Source organism: Aulonocara sp. 'chitande type north' Nkhata Bay, linkage group LG20 (genome assembly GCF_057382095.1).
Source record: "Aulonocara sp. 'chitande type north' Nkhata Bay isolate Kocher_YH1m ecotype deep benthic linkage group LG20, A_spYH_male_GT1.1, whole genome shotgun sequence".
Taxonomy (NCBI): Eukaryota; Metazoa; Chordata; class Actinopteri; order Cichliformes; family Cichlidae; genus Aulonocara; species Aulonocara sp. 'chitande type north' Nkhata Bay.
In genome coordinates this window covers 24316849-24337818 of record NC_141363.1, presented here as the reverse complement: position 1 = coordinate 24337818, position 20970 = coordinate 24316849, and the positions used below count along the sequence as shown (strand labels likewise).

Genomic DNA, 20970 nt, shown 5'->3' with positions numbered 1-20970 from the left:
GAGCGCACCCAGAACCTCACGCCCATCCCGGACCCACCCAGGGGCAGCCAGGCTACCAGGTCAGTAACCCACGTCCGTCAGCACAGACCCTCCCCTAGCCCCGCTGCACGCAGCCGCGAGGAAACAGTCACCTGAGAGCCAACAGAGCCCCTAACCGGACATGACCGCTACCCCGGGTTGAGCCCCCCAAGGAAGATGCCTCCGGGGAACCCCCCGACGCCCTAAGCCTGAGAGAGAGAGTCACTTTCTTATGCACAGTTGTTTTGTTAATACAGCTCACATAATAATCCAGATATTTGCAAGCTGCAGGCATTCTTTATTGTATTTTCTCCTTGAAGACACATTAACTTAGATATTCCAGGTTAAATGTATTGTGCAGTATGAAGTTGATTTTTCTGTTAGCAATGACTTTTTCATGAACCTTTACATTTATCAGTCTTTATATGCTCAGTGTGCAGGCCACACCTTCTGACCTCAGGGTCCCACAAAGTCTCTCGAGTGCTCTACTTTTCCTCCAGCCTCCCATTCCAACCAATATTATCTTACCATTAAGGAGTTTAGAAGGGCTGAGCTTTGGCGTGGAGAAAGAAAACATGACGTATTTGACAGCTGTAACTATGTTAAGGGGGGGATCATCCCCACAATAAAAACAACCAGCTGAGTTTAGTCCATCATTCCAGATTCCACGACACACATACACTACTCTTGGCCAAATCCAGGAGTATAGAGGGGTGGGGGGACTAAGATTTGGATGGGATAAAAGATGCGAAAGGAACAAGCTTGGAACTAGGGGACTTATGTGACTCTGAACAAAAGCTGAGAATTGGAAGGTTTGAACTGATACTCTGCAGGGGCATAGGGGTGGAAAATTCAAGGCTTAAACTACATTCTCATATGAGGTTCATGTTAATTCAGACAGTACTTCTTATTAATCTTTTCTTTCGAAACAGCTGATAGTGTTTTTTCTACAGCAATATGGAATCAGTGCTTTATTTGATTTCTTTTTTCAGTGCAGCATGCAGCTACAGTTAATTTACACTGCATCAGGACAAATGGAGGAAAACAAATGCAAAAAGTACATATCTTAAAACATGAACTAGAAACTTGGGAAATGAGTAAACATGTAAAAGCTGATGGAAACAACTTTAATTAGGCGTTTTCACATTGGTGGAGTGTGTTTCTTGAAAGTAGACGCTTAATAAATAATGTAATATTAGCCTGTCAAGTAGGTTGTAAATAACAGAGATACGTGTCTGAGAGCATAGATAAAGCAATTTTAACATTTTCTGGGATTTGCACCTTTTAATTTGATGCTGTCTGACAGATGGCCAGTCTTAGACTTGACTACATTTAGTATGGTATGCGCTTCTTGCTGGCTTTACATTGTGACTTCATGTGGCAACAGGGTTGTCCTACGGCATTGCTAAATGGCATTGAGGACATATTTTCCTTTAGGGTGTGGAGAGGGACAGGCCAGGGTAGGAATTCATATGGGACCTGATCTTGTGATGGAATAAAGGCATGAATGTATGGGAAAAAATAGCTAAACTGTCTGTGTGGCAGAGAGCAACACGTAATACAGGGTGGGCCATTTATATGGATACGCCGTAATAAAATGGGAATGGTTGGTGATATTAAGGTCCTGTTTGTGGCACATTAGTATATGTGAGGGGGCAAACTCCTCAAGATGGGTGGTGACCATGGTGGCCATTTAGAAGTCAGCCATCTTGGATACAACCTTTGTTTTTTCAATAGGAAGAGGGCCATGTGACACATCAAACTTATTGGTAATGTCACAAGAAAAACAATGGTGTGCTTGGTTTCAACATAACTTTATTCTTTCATGAGTTATTTACAAGTTTCTCTTTGTTCACAGCCATTGACATGTCGAAGAGGTTAACACGTGAGGAGCGGATCGAAATTGTGTTGATATCTGGTGAACGCAGTAACCGGGTCATTGCAGCAGATTTCAATGCAAGACACCCTACGAGACCACCCATCTCCCATGCTACAGTCAGCAAACTGCTTGCTAAGTTTCGTGGAACTGGTTCAGTGTTGGATTTGCCAAAATGTGGAAGCAAGAAAACTGTCACTAATGAAGAAACATCAGTGGCTGTCCTAGCTTCATTCAGCAAGAGCCCACAGCGTAGCACTCGCCGCATGTCACTGGAGAGTGGCATTAGTCGAACATCCTTTCTGCGGATATTAGCTACTCACAAATGGCACCCTTACAAACTCCAGCTACTGCAGCATCTCAACGAAGATGACCCAGATCGGCCCCAGAATTTGCAGAATGGGCAAAACAAAAATTGGAACAGGACCCTCAGTTCACGCAGAAGATTTTGTTCAGTGATGAGGCAAACTTTTATGTGAATGGTGAAGTTAACAAACAAAACCACCGCTATTGGTCTGACACTAACTGGTTTGGTGTGGTATATGGGGTACAACGATAGTGGGTCCAGTCTTCATCAATGGAAACCTCAAGGCCACTGGATATTTGAAATTGCTACATGATGATGTGTTTCCCTCTTTATGCACTGAAGCTGGCATGTTCCCTGAGTTTTTCCAGCAGGATGGTGCACCACCACATTATGGGTGCCAGGTCCGAGCATTCCTAGATGAACAGTTTCCTAGAAAGTGGATTGGTCGTCGTGGGCCAGTTGAATGGCCCCCAAGGTCTTCCGATCTGACCCCCTTAGACTTTTATCTTTGGGGTCATCTGAAGGCAATTGTGAAGATACGAGATGTGCAGCACCTGAAACTACGGATACTGGATGCCTGTGCTGGCATTTCTCCTGCGGTGTTGCTATCAGTGTGTGAAGAGTGGGAGAAGAGGGTTGCATTGACAATCCAACACATAGAACTCATTTTATAAGTGGTTAGAAACTTGTAAATAACTCATGAAAGAATAAAGTTACATTGAAACCAAGCACACCATTGTTTTTCTTGTGACATTACCAATAAGTTTGATGTGTCACATGGCCCTCTTCCTATTGAAAAAACAAAAGTTGTATCCAAGATGGCCGACTTCTAAATGGCCACCATGGTCACCACCCATCTTGAGGAGTTTGTCCCCTCACATATACTAATGTGCCACAAACAGGACTTTAATATCACCAACCATTCCCATTTTATTACGGTGTATCCATATAAATGGCCCACCCTGTACATCAATATAATATTATAAATACTATACTAACAATATAACATGAATGTTTAAAGTAAATGTGTATAACCATGATGATGGCCTTGACTTTTAACTGACGTTTGACTCTGAGCATGTCCTGATCCATTCAACAAGACAGCTGGGGGATGTTTTTACTGCCCCACCCAAACTGTGAAAGACAAAACAGTGTTAAGTGATGTCACTGCTACTGCTAATGTAAACCAGCTGTGGACCTTATGGGCTGTATGGGACTTAAATTCCATGTGTTTTAGACCACAGATGTGTGTAAGTATGTACGTGTCTGTGTACAATTTGTCAGTAGTTGTCTAAGGAGCTTGGCAGCAGTTAAAAATCCAACTTCTCTTTAAACTCAAGCAAAATCACTCGCTTTTTTTCTGGGAAAAAATAGGCTGAAAACAGGAAAACATATACAATGTTATTTATTTAGGTTTTTTTTTTCATGTTAAATCCCATTTTAACTACAGAGTGCTAGTGAAATTAAATAGTCACACTGAAATATTGATGTGATAATGGTACGATACAAGATGGATCAAAAGAACAATGAATGCAGGACATTCCAGTTTGATATCAAAGTTTTCAAAGTTATTATCATTATTGTTATTGTTATTAGGCATGTCAGGGAAAACTGATGTTACCTGTATTTATAGGATTAAAAAAGGCATATTTGGACTGGTCTGGGTGCAATTCCCCCCTCCAGGGGCAAGGGTACCTAGACCCGGTTTGTAGAGTACGCTTGGGGAGTGTGATTGTGTGTACAGCGTCTCTTTATGTCTGTCTCCACGTTGGTTGAGTGTGGAGTGAGTGCATATGAGAGCATGAGGGTGGGAATGGATGTTTGTATCTGTGTGTGCCTGTATGTCTGTGTCTATATGTCAGGTTGGGTATCAGACGCCACCTCTCTGGGGACACCTCAGGCCCTCCAAGGTTTGGAGGCCTATCTCCACCCACCACCACTTCCCCTGCTGGTGGCGGACTCCCTCAGGTGTCGGTGTGTTGGTGGTTCTTTGTGTCTGGGGGTGGGCGTCCGGGTACACACCGGCTCACTCCTTGGCGGCCGCTTGTCGGGGCCTGGGGCCTGGGGCTCGCTCGGGCCCCTTTGGAGGTGGGGTGCCCCCGGCCTCTCGGCCTAGGGCTCGGTCACTCAGGCGCAGCTGGGGGCCGGCGGAGCTCACGGGCGCGTCACTGCAACTCCCCCTGACTTCTGCTCCGCGGCTGCTGGGCGAGCCCTCATCTGGGACTCTCCTCAGCTCTTACTGGGACAGTGGCGCGGCTGCCCCTCTGTTGGTCTTCCATGGTCTCTTGTGTTCTGGGGGCCTCTGGATGTCTGGAGTTTTGATCTCCTCCATACCCGCTTCACACCCTGGAGGACGGGGCTGTGGCCCCCCCACACTCCCTAGCAGATCATTACATGGAGAAACCTTTGGAATGCAAGCATGCTGATCCACACAGGTATGCACACATGGGTATTCACAGACGCGGACTAAAGCTTTCTTGGCTGCTGCCTCAAAGCACACTGTGCGCTGTCTATCTTGCGTGCTGCACAATATCGTTTATTACTTAGTAAATACTGATATCTATGACTAGCTAGTTTATTGTGATGGTGCTTTGTTTTCTCTATTATTATGTTGCTCTTTGTTGTTTGCTGTCTCCTCTGTTTGTTTTTGTTTGTTTGTTTGTTTTTGTTTTTTTTCTCCATACAGGTGACCCAGGAGTTTTTTTTTTTTTTTTTTTTGTCTCTCTTCCCCCCCCTTTTCACCGTCTCTTCTCCCCTTTGGTTTTCTTTCTTTCTCTCCCCCTCTCTCTCTCATTCATTCCCCCTGTCCTATTTATTAAAAAAAAAAAAAAAATGACAAAGGATGAACTGAAGCTCTGCCATCACGTAATGTCGCATACTGCTGTTTCTGATGTCATTTAGAAAAAAAAAAAAAAAAAAAAGTATGTACGTGTCTGTGTACAATTTGTCAGTAGTTGTCTAAGGAGCTTGGCAGCAGTTAAAAATCCAACTTCTCTTTAAACTCAAGCAAAATCACTCGCTTTTTTTCTGGGAAAAAATAGGCTGAAAACAGGAAAACATATACAATGTTATTTATTTAGGTTTTTTTTTTCATGTTAAATCCCATTTTAACTACAGAGTGCTAGTGAAATTAAATAGTCACACTGAAATATTGATGTGATAATGGTACGATACAAGATGGATCAAAAGAACAATGAATGCAGGACATTCCAGTTTGATATCAAAGTTTTCAAAGTTATTATCATTATTGTTATTGTTATTAGGCATGTCAGGGAAAACTGATGTTACCTGTATTTATAGGATTAAAAAAGGCATATTTGGACCATTAGATGCTGAACTTGATTCATTTCTAAATATATTTCTTTGTCATATAACCTAGATAAAATATCATGATGATGGGAGAAGTATATAAACACAATAAAAGTTATAAAATGAAGATCTTGGCACATAGAATGAACAATACTAGTATGGATACACAGAATAAAAACAAGTATATACAGTACTGGACAGAGAATAATACTAACAAATAGATGGGCAGAGGTGACATAAGGAGGCTCTGTGTCTAAAGTCCTTGTGAGTTTGTTGGTCAAACAGTGAGTAAAGAGGCCTTTTGGCTTCGTGATTAATGCCATGGTGTGACTTAAATGTCAATACTCGTTTTGCTTCACCATGGCGATTGTCCACAACTTGGTTAGCCATCATTTTACAAATTTCTACATTTTTCATGGCTGTCGCATGCGGTTAAGATTTATCAATCACTGACATGACTGATCAAAATGATCATGAAGCACACATATGTACATACAGTACAATAAGGAGGATAAGCGTAGATGCATGTATGGATATATACAGTCAATGCACAGTACAGATGCAAGTTAATACACTCATGCAAAATGTCATAGTACACCCACACACACACACACACACACACACACACACACACACACACACACACACACACACTTTCAACCACCTACGCACGTTAAGAATACAAGATGTATTCTTGTAAACAGATTTCAAGGCAGTGTAAGTTAGTTCCTGTCTGTCTGTTATGGTCTTACATTAATGTAAGGACACGTGTTGTTTAGGTGCTTTAGCTGTGTTTTCAGTTGGATGATTGGCTGGAGCATTAAACCAGATGACAGGCAGAGCCTCTGCTGAAGTGGACAGCACATTGCTGTGACTCCAGAGGCTGCAGTCATCATGGTAGCAAGCTGTGGTTAATACTAACATTATAGTCTTTTCACACCCAGAACTGCCCATCTCCTGTCTTTCTTCTCCTTCCTGACTGCCATCAAAACCCAGGAACCGAGTCTTCGTCGTGATTAATCAGCATCATTCATCTCTACCATTATTGTCATCATCAGACTAGTTTTCCTGATTTTTTTTGAGGCACGTAGCTAAAAGAGCAGGTAACAGGACCATATAACAACAGGAGTGTTTATGTAAGGGATTGCTGTAGTCCCTAAAGTCCACATTTCTGTGGCCTCTGTGTGATTAGGCAGGAGTGAATTCTGAAACAAAGATGTGTTTTCATCAGACGTGTCTGTGTGTATAGATGGGTAGTTCCTGGGATTCAATTCATTTTGGACTATTTCACAGCTCAGTGTCTGCTGTCTTGGTGGTGGAGTGGCCGTTGGTAGGTGGAGGAGGTTGGGTCTTTGCTGCCTCGGGGGACTCTCCATTTACGCTGGGTTTCTCCTGGGTCTCGGGAGTGGGGATGAGGGGGGCTACAGAAGCAAGAGTGCTCCCCTGGTTCTCCTGATCTGCTGGATAGGTCTCATCTGTCTGTAAATAGACCACAAGTAGGAGCTCATCAAACAAAGACTAGAAATTTTCAACTGACCATCACAATACACACATGAAATAATATAAAGTCGTCTTTCTGTTCAGAATTTACAATTGTTATAAAGATTTTTAATTAATCCAGGGTGCACGGTATGGTGTACTACAGCTTACAGTAACACCTGTGCCAGCATGAATATATAAATAAGTGAGTTCCACAATGGAAAGATACTCTACTGTATATTGTACAATATTCTTACCAGCTTCACTGCCTTGGTGTCAGTCCTGCGTTGGCAATAGCAATAACCCACAGTGATTCCAAGGGCAGCAAGCAGACCACTGACAAGTAGTCCCACAAACACAGAGGAATTTGATGATGACGACGACGACGATGATGATGATGATGATGATGATGATGATGATGATGATGATGATGATGATGGTGATAAATGTAATGATGGTGATGGACTTTTAGTACTTCCCACCTACAAAAAAAGTATAAAAGGACAATGTGTGATTAAAAAAAGTTATATGGGAACAGTTAAAAACACATTTCTGGTCAAAAAAGTCCAGAAGAAAATAAGAGGTGTTCTTATCTCAGTCATGAGATGCAAGTTGTGAGAGTGCAAGTTAAGTTCTCATAGCTGAGTTTTTGCTGTCTGTATCTGTGGTGGTGCATTACAATTAGAGAACTTTCACAGGGAGAGTAGGGTTCAAATTAAACGTGAAGCCAAATGTTGGCCTTTTATAATATGATTTGTAGCCGGTGTATAATGTCCATGCTGTCCTATTTCAATAAATAGAATAAAGAAGGAAGCGTGAGGATTGTCTATTTGCAAGTAGTTTAAAAAAGAAATTTGGAAACAATAAATAAATAAATATGATGATGATGATGGGCAAGCAGAAGAGAATGGATGGACAAATAACTTTTTTCTGAAATTCACCTTCTGTAGCTTTGAGAGAAACTCATATACAGTATATTAAAAAAAATATTATGAAGGGTTTTCACACAAAGTAAGAAAAACAAAAAAGTACATACTTGCTGTTATGTGGAAGGACAGTAGTTTCTGTAATAGTACACTTTTTCCATATGTCACTGTCTAGGCTGGAGCAATCTCCTACAAAATATATCCTATTTTGCAATTGCCTAATGCAATTTTCACTTTTCAGTACATAGTTTTATTCATACACATTGAGCACAGGGCCACCAATCAAACGTGTGTTTCAGACTACACACTGGCCTTGTGTGCCTTACAGACAAGATGCAGCTGAGTGAACTTGCTGACCACACCTTCGTTTTTTTTACCCACTTTAACCCTGAATAATGATATCATCATTGCACAACTTCAGGCTTTGTAACTTGGGAACACTTTTTATTCTTCTGTAATGTGATCCAGACTGCTTTCAGCATTCCCAGAAGACCACTGTGAGCTGTAACTTTGAATCCTCAGTTAGTTGGGAGTGGGCTCACAGCTGGACTCGTCTGTAATGCTCAGAGCTTTGAAAAGAAGAGGAAGAAACTCAGGAAGGCTGAAGTCAGATGACAAAATCAATCCCAGGGAATCTGTGCTGTTCTCCATCTGTTGCTTGTGACTGATCAAATCCTACATCTCATTCCTGCTTTGCTTGAACTTACATGACCATAGTTGGATGTTTAATTTGAATCGGCATATTTTAACATAAACAATTTATTTGATACTGAAGATAGAAGGAGAAAAACATGTGTTGGATTTACAGATTTTAGTGTTCTTATTTCCCATAACCTCCATTGTAATATTATAAAATGTGATCCACTGATACAGACTCTGTTATCAGTGTCATATCAAGCTATTTAGGAATTTCATGTTTAGTTTCAGGTTGAGTTGGACAGTTGATGGTCCTGGCTTGATGTTGCAGTAATGACCTATATAACGGACTTGTTGCGCTGTCTCTACACACCTGGAGTCACATATGGCACAATGTAGCGATGACTTCCGATGTAACATTTAACATCAAATTTCTTTTGTTGTTCGTCAAAAAATACATGTGCAATTACAGTTTAATAATGTGAGGATAAGTATATTGTATTACACAGTAAGATAAATCTGTAGTTCTTTCTGTAGGTCAGATATTTCTGTTTTGACAAACCTTAAAAAGAAATAAAAAATCTATAATATATTAAAGTTGTTGCAAAAAACAGTTGTGAAAAAAATGAGCCACACCTGTTCGAGTGCATGAGTGGAAACATTAGCTCTCCAGTTCATTTGTCTCCAGCATTGAGCACAGCTTCATGATTTACAACTGCTGAGGAATGTCTGAGAAAAGATCCACTTTTATGAGACCAATTTTTCCAACTGTAGGTCTTTAAACACATTCAGTTGATTCCTCCAAGCAGCACAAAACACTTCCTCGGGGCCCAAGGTGTAGGGAGCCAGATAAAGGGTCTTGGTTAGAGGGAATGCCACCAGGACGTGACTGGGATTAGCGCTGTCTCCTCTCATATCACTGTACTTATACTCCACATATATTGCACATATACATATAACTACAGCTTTTGTCATCCCTTGTAAATACATGTTTAAAAAATAAATGTCATCATTTATATAACATGCAGCATAACATATATAATTTTCATTTTTGCTGTTAGATTTATTGGTGATAGAGGTACTATTAGTTAATAAGTAGAAAATATGATGCTACAGGCCAGTATTTACCATTGTATTATCATTGCTGGAGTTTTCTTCATCCATTTGCGGTTTTGCCGTGAGAAACCAAAACGCACTGTCGTTACCGGAAGCCAAACTTTTGGTTATTGAAGTAATCAGGGAATCAATGGAGGTTTCGTTTGTCTCTGAAAATAAAGTTTAAATACAAAGTTTTGTCAGGCACCATGTCTTATGTCACAAAAGCATGTCTGTATATATTTTGAAGGAACTTGGCACTTTAAAATAATATCTCTAAAATATAGTGAAATTCTCTGGAATCCAGTGCTGTTCTCACATCCCATTATACATTTTTTGAAGGTTCTTACCGTTACTGACACTTGGTGTTTTGGTAGAGGCGGTGGTTTGGTCTTGACATATCACTACACCTGTAAGGAAGGGAGAGCAGGTGAATCACAGAAAGACAGAGACATCGAGAAAAAGGAATTGCAAATTAAACACTTTATAATTAAAATGGTAAAAAAAAAAAAGCTTCTTGCATAAATACACAGTTTGTCCCATATGTTTTGTCATTTCATTTCTTGCAAGTGCTCATAAAGTTTGATGCCAATCAGACAAAGCAGGGTTTTTTTTCTCGGCATTGTAGGTCCAAAGTATAATGTCATTTCCTATGGCAACATTAGCTAGCTTTACATTACAGTTCAAGCCTTATTTTGAACCTATTCTGTTGGATTTGCTTCAAACTTGCAGTGCAGCCCAAATGTTATGATTCCTTGGGAAGAGGACATTTATTTATTTATTATATAAAAGTGATAGTGAAGTCTCAAATGAGAGCAAGTACCAAATCTTAAACGATTAGCCTACAAATTCTGATGCAAACTAAATCAATCGGGTCCTACCTGAAGTACTATAATTAGTTCCATGATGTGTGCCACTGTCTCTGCTGCAGTTATGATTACATTAAATATACCAAATCCCACAAAATGAGTGTAGTTAACGTCTAGTTGTTTCAGTTCATTCATACAGGTTAAGGTTCCAAAGATAAAGTTTTTTCCATCTCCAGCATTGACTCTTGTCTTCACATCATCTGTAATTCTCAGATATCAAATATCAAAAACTTCTTACACTTGGTTTTCCACAGTTATGCCAGTGCAGTACTTCTTGCAGTTGCAACACACTGCTAATGTATATATAATCACCTTTAAGAAAAGATGTTTTATGTAAATATCTGTGAGTTTTTTTTTTCCATTTTGTTTGTTTCTAATAGAGGTTAAAAAGGTGGTTTGAACATCTTCTGGTGATTTAAGCCTCAAGCCCACCCAAAAACATTTAACAGTTTGGCATATTTTCTTAAGGGTACTTGCTAATTAGTACTCACGGTTGTCTTAATTTTTACTCTCTGCATCATATAAAAATGAGCAGCTAAGTTTCAAAGGGTCGTGACCTCACCACACATCCATCTCCTGGGAGAAATCTTGTTTATGTAATAACTTCTTTTGGAAATCTAATATCATAATCATATTATGACTGAAAATTAATCTTAACAAGTATTTTTATATATTGAAGACTAGACAGTGTTATTAAACGTAAATGCTCCGATAAAAAGCTCCTTTGACTTTTATTTTTTAAAAACAGCCGCAAAAAGATATAACTATGTAGCACAGCTTTGCCACAGTCATGAAGGGTAAATGAGACATAATCAGCATCAGGGATCATCCTGCCTACTGTATGATGGCGGTGTAATTCAATTCAGCCTGAACTTCTAAACACTCCCCTCCTCATGGAAGAAACCCAGTGTAGTGTGTAAACAATTTTACGTGTAACCAAAACTATTCTGCAATCAGAGCAAAATGTTTTCAGTGCACCACTATCATTATTTAGTGAAACACAACACACATTTATGGGACGTAGATTTAAGTGTTTAGCGTGTGTTTGTAATCCTATAAACATGGCTAATTTGAACATATTCTGGGGAAGTGCCAAGGTCACTTTGAAATGTTTTCATCCAAAACAAGAAGCTAGCGAATGGCCAATATGATGCATCTACCACTCTAGATTGGACCATGTAGGTTCTCTCCAGCAATGTGTCCTTTCTCACCAACAGCATCAAATGGCTGGATATTGACCAAAGTTGGTCATATGCTACAATTAAATTTGTAAATTGGGGTACAAATCTGGGCTATCAGATCATTCGATTAATTATGATTTAATCTGCTGTGTTTAATATGTCAAAAATAGCCAGCCTACCAAATTGACTTACCTTAGTTTATACCTCGTGACTCTAAATATTTCTTAGTGCAATCAGTATCAGTGAAAGATTTTAAAGCATTCCACTTACTAAGCAGTCTGTATGAATTGTAAGACACTGTAAATCCCTTTATTCTTATGTTTTATAAATGAAAAAAATCACAATTCAAGAAAAAGGTGATTACATTAATCCTTACATGTTGAAACATTATGGAATATGTCAAACCGTTATAGGTAGTAGTGCCTCACTACTGTGGACAGAGACAGCTTATACAATTGTGTGAAAAGTCTTCCTATGTTTCCAACAAGGCCCCCCTGGCCTCAACAAGAAGCCTTAGGCGCTCCAGTCTCAACACAAACACAGGGAAACACAAAAAAATGCATAAACACATCCTTGGTCTCTCTCAGAAAGCATAAGGCCAAGACTGTGAGTAAATCTTGGGTGAAGATTGAGTAAATCTTGCTCATCACTGCTTGACTACATGAAGTGGACTTCCTGGCCTGGCTGTCCGCCTTTTAGCCTGGGTGATGTGGTGTGTAGCCAGATGTAAAGAACTAAATAATAAGTTAAATCAGATGTGCTGTACACTGTAGTTGTTGTTGGACAAATTAAAATTACAGACAGTGAGACAAAAGGTAAAACTTCTTTGAAAAAAAAAGAAATATGAGTCTCTTAAAGCACCTGCTTTGTCTGCTGCCATGATGTGCATGTATCTCCCAGGAAGTGCTTTGTTCTCTTTACATAGTTTATAGGACCACAAGAGTTTTTAACATGCTGCTGGAGTAATGAGATGCTGGTCTCAAGTTTAATCCAACTGTACTTCATGTACTTTAAATGGCAGGGGAATGAAAGCAACCCCTAAAGTCAGATACGCTGTAAACACTGTGGATGTCAGCCCCAGAAATAAAGCAAGATGATCCCTTGGGAGATTCTCAAGAATTTCACAAGTGACTGGATTTGTAGTAATGGATTACAGCATGAAAGGTCATTACAGAACTGGCAACCTGGATTGCACATCATCAATCACTACTTTTAGAAAAGCTTTGTGTATTCAGTCTATAGAAGATTCAAGTCTGTGCAGGGGTGCTATAGCTACATGTTGCAGGGAGGAGGCCGCGTATCATTATCATCAATTTATGCACTAAACTTGCTATGACAGCCAGACCTTTCATTTTTACATTTGGTTTTGTTTAATGCCAGACAACCTTCTTTCACCGCTCCTCCTCACTGGGGAAAAGTCTTCCCTTGCTGTATGCACTAACAGATGCAAAAACATAATTTCAAGAGCACGGTGCCAAAATCACAAGCTAGAGAATGTACAAAGCGTAATGTTCTCTGAAGATAGTTCAATCTGTCTAAAACGCAGTTGCTACCATGGTAAGGTAAGATTAAATACAGATTTTACTCCTGTGTGTTCATTTTAATGGTAGCTTCAGGTCTCTTCCTGAGAATGCAGCTTCTCTACTCATAAAAAAGTACGAAAATTAAACTTTTTATGTTATCCTGTGCTTGCTTCACTTTATTTACTTGATTTACTTTTAGCTATTTCCTACATTTAAAGGGCAGTTAAGATATTGAGTCCAATAGCAATAATGATGAGCATAACAATAATAAAAATGCACTTTTTTTTAGCATCAGAGGTTGAGCACTTCCTTTGAATTTCTAATTCAACCATGATGAAATTGAAATCGTTGATCTAGTGCTCAAACTGCATGAGTGGATTCTGCTACATACAATACTTGGAATGCTTGTTCTGAATTCATCATCATCATCATCATCAATACTTTACTTGTACTGAATAAACAGACTCCTTTAATGCACAAGTCTACTGTATGTCTGCCTATATATGAGAATAAGAATAGTTTTATTTCCCATGTCGCTGTTATGGGAAATAACTAAATATGAAACAAAAATCTCTCAGCTGCCATTGTGATTGTCATCCCAGCTTTTGATTTTAGGGTGGGGAAGAAGCAGGAAATTGCAGTAAAAACAAACGTTGTCACACCTGATTAAGTGGTTGCAGTCAGACAGTATAAGCCGGGGACAGGAGTCCTTTACTTATGGTATTTGAGGATGCGGCCTGTTTCCTCTCTGGGGAGATTGGGGAGGAGGCCTGGAGAGGGGGATGAGTGGTGCAGCTGCAGCAAGTCTCCTTGGGGAGCTCTTTCCCTCCCTACATATGTGCTGTGCTGTGAAATCAGTAACATCATGCAAAAGGAGAAAAGTCTCAGCCCTAAACCTTGGGGCTTAGATTTGACCTCCACCCAGACTGTAGAGACAACACCTTGGATGTCATAATGAGCCACACCCTCCTTCCATTACTTCACCAGATGTCCAAAGCAGAGCCCAAAGTCTCCCATCACTCATCCCTTGCTACTCCTAGTTGTTCCTATTAAGAGGAATTCTATTTTATATTTCAAATTTAAGCAGAGATTCTTTTCAATCCTGCAGGCCTTCAAGAAAAATATAGATCTTTTCATAGCATAAACCAACTAAACACCAAAAAAACAAGAAAACAACAGCACACTAAATCACTACAGTTCCGTTTATTGCTATTTGGTGCAATGAAAACACTTGGAATATACCAGTTAATCAGTGAACATAAGAACTAATTTTGCTTCTGCACAGACGGTTGGCAAATGTTGACTTTTTCCACCCTGCACACGCCCCTGCTTTGAAACAAAACACAACCATAAAAAAACAACCCAAAAACAATAATAATTAACAGGCTTGGAATGTTATCCATGCACATCCTATTGTATGACAGGATGTGGATATCACAGCACACAGTGACCTCTTTGAACTACAGGGACAAACATGCTGGAAACTACAGATAACAGCCATCACCAGGAACATACTCTTGGAGTGGAACTATAATGCCTGTTGTTAAGAAATATAACCTGGGACTGTTTTTATTAGGAAGATTTTACTTACTGATATTCTACCCAAGCCTATTGTGTTTCAAAAGCTATAGTACTGAAAAAAATGTTTTTCAGCAATAAAGCAAAAAACAAAAAGGTAACATTATTACTGATAGCAGCCGCTCACTGTTGTTTTTATTCAACCTCTAATTTACTCATTAAAATCGTTTCAGCAGGGCAGTGAAACTCAAAACCTATGTTTCCAAAACAGTCTATCCATTTTCTTAGTGGATTAGAAACTGGACACACCAGCTGTTCCAAGAGGCGGCAAGCTGCTCTCCTTTTCTATCCATGGATTGATTTCAAGACATGTTTCATGATACTCTGTTGGGAAAGAAAAAAGAGACTGAAACATACCGCTCTAAACAATCTGGCTTTGATATTACTGAAACTAAGGAACCAAATTGGAAGAGGAAGCCAGAGAAGTAACTGTAATAACTCAAAAACCTTACGCATTTCTAAACAATGCAGTATCTCCTACAAATGAAAACACTTGCCCAGAAACATATACGCTACAAATGAATGTGGTGTTCCAACCAAGGGCTTTTAAGAACAGCAAGGGGTGCAGTCTTATGCTTTCAATTAGGATGTCTAAAGTATGCCTTCAACAGTGTGCCATTTAATGAACATTAATTACCAAGAGCTATTATTTTGGCAGTCAAAACCCCCCACTAATGCTCATTAAGAGCTTTTATCCCCCTGGGTAAACAATATAGCCCTCTTTAAGGAAATCCCAGCCTGGGTATCCAACGTAGATTATGTAGTTTATGCAGTGATTGCATTCTACTGGTGTTACGACATCCTCATAACTTTACATAAGTCAGTGAGGACAATCTGTTGCTTACGTTTTAGCAAGGGAAAAAGCAATGATGACATAATAAGTGAAACGATTTTTCCAAGTTCTTGTTTTAGAAATCACACTTATTTTCTGTTCATTAGCTGAATATAGAGCTGAGGTTCATCTGAGCAAAGGTGTTAAGAGCTTCTCATCCTTTGGACATCTCATACTGCCAATTTTCAATTAAATGAGAGACTACTTTTTTTTTTCTTTCAATCCTAGCAGCTGTAAAATTGCAGCAGGGGAACAAGGAACAATAAGCTCACCAGAACAGCAGTAATTGGAAGAAGGAAGATTTGAATGGTAGCACAGCTTCTGTTTTTCATTGTTGTGTGAATTTGAGATCCTGTTTCTCTTTCTTCTTTCTTCTACCTTATTATTCTAGTTGCTCCGTTCTTTGCTGGTTAACTACCCCTTCAGTTTTCATACAATTTCCACCATTCAAACTCTGCTAACGGTTGGTATATCTTTTGGTGCTCATAACTTTTATACTTTTTGAAATATGAAGGTTTTTATGCCATTTTTTGGCCCATTTTGATGAATGGAACCACATTACAAGTGTGTTTGCTGATTTAGCTCACAAGGGTGAGCTGTGTTTCAGCTCAGTGAGACGAGCAGCTGTTTTGTGACTCGGAGGACTGGGTTTGAATGTCAGCCATGGCTAAATTTCTTTTAAGCAAAATTTATTTTAAGTTCAACTTTTTCACCTCTTTTTAGCACAAATTTCAGCTTTTTAACTCTTTTCAGCACAAATTCCGCTTCTTCACCTCTTTTCAGCAGAAAGTTCTGCTTTTTTTTTACCTGTTTTCAGCACAAATTCCGCTTCTACGCCTCTTTTCAGCAGAATTTTCATTTTTTTTTCACCTCTTTTCAGCAGAAAGTTCAGCTTCTTCAGCTGTTTTTAGCAAATTCCACTACACAGAATTCACACTGCATTTTTGCAGGAAATGCAACTTTTTCTAGTTAAGATTGTTTCACAAGGTAAATATTGTTGCTAGACAATCTATTTATTGAAGTAATTTCCTTTTCATGGATGATCATTAGTTAGCGGCTTTGTTTTGCTTTTCATTAACATCATTTTTGGAAGGAAGTTGGCTCCAAATAAAGATAATTCAGAGAGAAATACATTTCAAAATGTGATTTTGCGCATGTGGGTTCAGAGATATGGTGTCAGAATGTACACTGATACAAGCTGTTTATTCACATCTAACCCGGTTTGCACATTTAGAAATCGCTAAAGCAAAATGGCTGGTTTTACAGAACACAGGCTTCAGGTTTAATTGCTTTGCAAGCTCACATGGCTCCTCAACCATGACTTTGGGCCCAAGTGAACACACACCCTAGGCTGACATAAGACCATGATCTGCCAAGGCTTACATAAAAGACCCACACCCTTCAGCAGATGACGTGACTCAAACTTCATCATCACAACTTGAGACTGAAAGAATGCTGGTCAATAGCCGAGGGCCATGAGTGGCAATATTCTGGCCATGTTTACATTGGCAAAGTTGTTTTCTGAGAAACAAAGTTTCAAAAATGTGTGTGCAGAGACATATCAGGGCTTATTTTCACTGAAGTCTGCTCTTTCACTTTAAAACATTAAGTCTTGACCCTTTCATCTTTTACTTGTTCTTGTTCAGAACGAATTAGTCTCATATTTTTACAGATCATCACAAAGTACTAACGGCTTTTTACTTCTACACATGTGCAAAAATGCACACAAGTAACTTAATAAGAAACTGGAATATTCCAACCATGAATGAAACTTTTTTCACTATGATATGTAGCAGCAATTGTTCTATCCTATTCTGCTCCGCCTGAGGCCCTGACTTAGCAACAGAAACAGTCATTGTAGATGACAAGCTGAAGTAAGTGAGACAAGATGTTTTTCCCCTTCTCCAGAGCAGATTTAAAGCTTGGGTTTTCCCCTGAAATCTTGAGAGAGAGAGAGAGAGAGAGGGAGAGAGACCGCTTATAACACACTCCAAAAGGCAATGAATGACATCATCTAAGATTTTAGTCCATGGCCATGTCAGCGCTGCATATTTGCACGCCTGCATAGATACTGAATTACAGCCATGGGAAGTGAGTGTATAAACTCAATCTGTTTGCAGTCAGGGTGAGAGACCTGTTTATATGTGACAAGGATGTTTGCTCTGATAAACCAAGTGAGTAATTCTGGGGTTAAAAGTGAAGGAAATTTGGTTCCAAAAAAACAGTTCTTTGAATGGCCACTTGAGACTGATTCTGCAAGTCAGTGCCCAAGATGCCCAAGTTAATGTCCCAGCAGTAGAAATAAACATGTTTACACCCTGATACAACAAAAAAGCAGTCTTTATCTCAATAGCAAATCTCCACCTTATGAAAACTGTGCAGAGGGGACACTTTTTTTTATAGTTCTTTGCACGTTTGCAGCAACATGACATTACTGCTAAGCCAAAACTTTTTGTTAAACATCCTCTATAATATGCTGCTGACATGCCACAGGCACATAAAAAACACTCTGACCAGTTGAGGGACTCTATCTCTAAGGGTGCCTTGTTGTATATAACATCTGGTGCTGGTGTGTCCTTTATTATCCTTTGTTTCAGTAGCTAGTCATCACTCCTGACTGAAAGCAGCCCATTGGCATTTTGGAAATGCTCCAACCAAAGGCCGTTTCAAGTCGTTTGGTTATAGCAGTTTTGTCTTTATAAAAAGTCTTTACAGCTGTCCATTCCTCCCACGTACAACAAGCTGAAAGTGAGAACCAACACTTCATTTACCTTCTAATACTCTGAGACGTTGAGATAAACTATTATTACAACACCGGTCACAATGCCAACATACCAAATTGCGAAAGGTTTTGTATGATGTGGGACTTTCCAAGACTTTGCAAAAATGTGTATTCAAGGTTCCCAGATATCAGAGAGTTCTGATACTACTGCAACCACAGAAGCTGGTATTGTCAAAAGAAATCAATGACAATTTGTCTCTTGTGACCTAGAGCTGGGACCCATGTAAACTAAATCAAAACAAGAAACAAAATAATCACACGCACACACAGAATGGCAGAGCTGCATGAAGACACAACAATCCATCACATATAATTAGGTGAGAAATGTTCAGTTTTTGTTTTTCTGAGCCGTCTGTGACCAGATTTGTGTAATCAAAGGACTGCTGTTGGATGTGGTGAGAAGCGTAGGACGGGTGAGCAGACAACACAACTGCGGAGTTCTTAAAGTAGAAATCAGAAGCTGTGTGCTTAAACCTAAAACAAAGGTGCAATGTTTATATCCTTTGTTTCTGAAATGCTAATTAAGACCACTGCTTAAACATTGATTTGCAAATAGAGCAAAAGGCGAGGCGATCATGGCTGAAATCATAATAAGAAGTGAGTGAAAACAAACTCAGTTAATTAAATTATACAAAATTCTTGACATAATAAAACTAGACTAGATTAGAACACAAATAACCAGGGTCACTGGGGCTCAGGTGCTTTAGCGCTTTAGTAATTACAGGTTTCATCCCTGGTCTGTTCACATGCCAATGTTCTTTGGCAAAATAGTGAGCCACAAGTTGTTCTTGAAGTCAAGTGAGTCCCTTTCATTGTAGGTCCATTACTGTATGAGTGCATATCATTCATTGCTTAACACAAATAAACATGGTTGGTTATTAGATCACTTGTCAGACATAATTTCTCACGTTTTTAAATATTAGAAAGACTGAAGGAGTAGCATGTTGCCTGAACAGTAACGCCTCTTGAGGTGACTTTGTGACTTGTATACTAGGCTATATACATCGAAAAAAGTAATCTGCGTTGACGGGGTGTGCCCAGAGTAATTAGATTTCTATGTAAATTTAATTACCATCTGTTAGGCTGCTGATGCAGGCAATATGGCTCTTTACTACACTACAAACATGTTCTGCCATCCCATGATTGTTTCCCCTTTAAAAGTTAAGCTTCAGTTATTTTCCATCAATCATGAAAACTCCTCTTAGTGTTCCCAAGGTCACTCCAAACATTTACCTCCCCTGTGGCCTTAGCTCTGCAGAAGTCGTTACATTGGGCTGAACTAGAACTAGACCTGGTTTACAACAAGCGAGGAAGCTCTATCGTCCAAGCCATACATTACCCTGCAATTAACGTCAGGCCTCGGACTGATTTGGAGTGGACTGCCCAGTGTGTCCACACGCATCCGCATAATTGCACACTTGTGCACACAAAGGCACACACATTTACTATAAGGAACACAGATGAAAGAACTATTTTTGCTCAGTGATGAAATAATATGAAATGTGGTTACTTTTACACATGTAGTACATGTGCAGCTCTCTAAATACATTCCGCATAATATGTGTGTGTGTGTGTGTGTGTATTCTGAGACTATATTATGTGTGGTTTACTAGCTCCACGGAGATACACTGCAGGGTATAAAGTATAATGAGTATGTACAGCAGCTTCCACTTCTGAGCAAAGCCTTTGTGTCTGCTGCTACTCCACTGCTAACCATGCCTCTTTGCATTTGTGTGCAATCTCATGGTGGAGCACATCAAAGCAAATCCCCAGCAAGTTTGTAAGCTACTGTGACATAAACAAAATCTTGCTGATGGAGTAGAACGTTAGACACTTTTAGATAAAAAAATAAATGAACTTCACACAATATATAAAACTCTGTTTGGATAGAATAACTAACTAAGGATGAATGCCCGAAAATGCAAAATAACATACTTTAATAAATACTTATTACAGTACTCACTGCTAAGGACCAGAGTGCAGAGAAACAGAGGTTGAGTCATCTTTCTGTAGAGTCCATTCATTCTCCACGTTGATGTAGCCATCCTCTTTGGTCTCAGTTGGTGCTGGGACTGTGTTAGAGCAAAAAGTTTCTACACACTGAAGGTTAGTGTGAGGGAGGGGAAGCAAAGGGTCGTCGATGAGGTCTGATAGAGGAGAAAGATAGAGCCTGGTTTGTGTTCTCTTTCTCTTTATATGGCCCAACTCTTTGGCCTCTCACTCTGTGCTTTTTCCACACCCCCTTTCTAACTGCCTCCTGCCCATTTCCCCCAGAGCAACAGTCCCTCTTCCTCCCTTTACTGTGTTCCTGTGTGTGCTCGCATGATTAGCTGGCCAGAATGGGATAATGAGATGTTATTGGGAGATACTTGGCATCAGACTAAGCTTTATGTGTTGTAGGTTTGTTTCCTGGTGAAAATATTTGTCTTCTTTCACAAAAGTGTGCACATTTTATGCACTGTTTCGATTTTTCTGCAACTTGGTGGTTGTGCTTAGACTTAAGAAAGGCTTCAGGTGATGCTCAGCAGAAATATGAGCCATTTCTATTGACCGGTCTAT

At 39.6% G+C, this 20970-nt stretch overlaps 1 protein-coding gene across 1 annotated transcript; it reads right to left on the bottom strand.

Moving 5' to 3' along the window:
• Positions 1 to 5256: 5256 nt before the first annotated feature.
• Positions 5257 to 20614, bottom strand: cd34 (CD34 molecule). Its single transcript, XM_086278421.1, has 5 exons — positions 20375 to 20614; positions 9997 to 10056; positions 9680 to 9816; positions 7247 to 7471; positions 5257 to 6989 (listed from the first exon to the last, which is right to left on the bottom strand). The coding sequence occupies exons 1-5, from the start codon at positions 20454 to 20456 to the stop codon at positions 6798 to 6800; spliced, it is 696 nt and encodes a 231-aa protein (XP_086134547.1). The 5' UTR covers positions 20457 to 20614; the 3' UTR covers positions 5257 to 6797.
• Between the last annotated feature and the right edge of the window lie 356 nt (positions 20615 to 20970).

Coding starts and splice junctions, on each gene's coding strand:
- cd34 (XM_086278421.1), bottom strand. CDS start 20,456: ATGGCTACATCAACGTGGAGAATGAATGGACTCTACAGAAAGATGACT. Junction 7,472..9,679: donor CCAGCAATGATAATACAATG/GTAAATACTGGC, acceptor CTTTTTTTGTAG/GTGGGAAGTACTAAAAGTCC. Junction 6,990..7,246: donor ACACCAAGGCAGTGAAGCTG/GTAAGAATATTG, acceptor GTCTATTTACAG/ACAGATGAGACCTATCCAGC.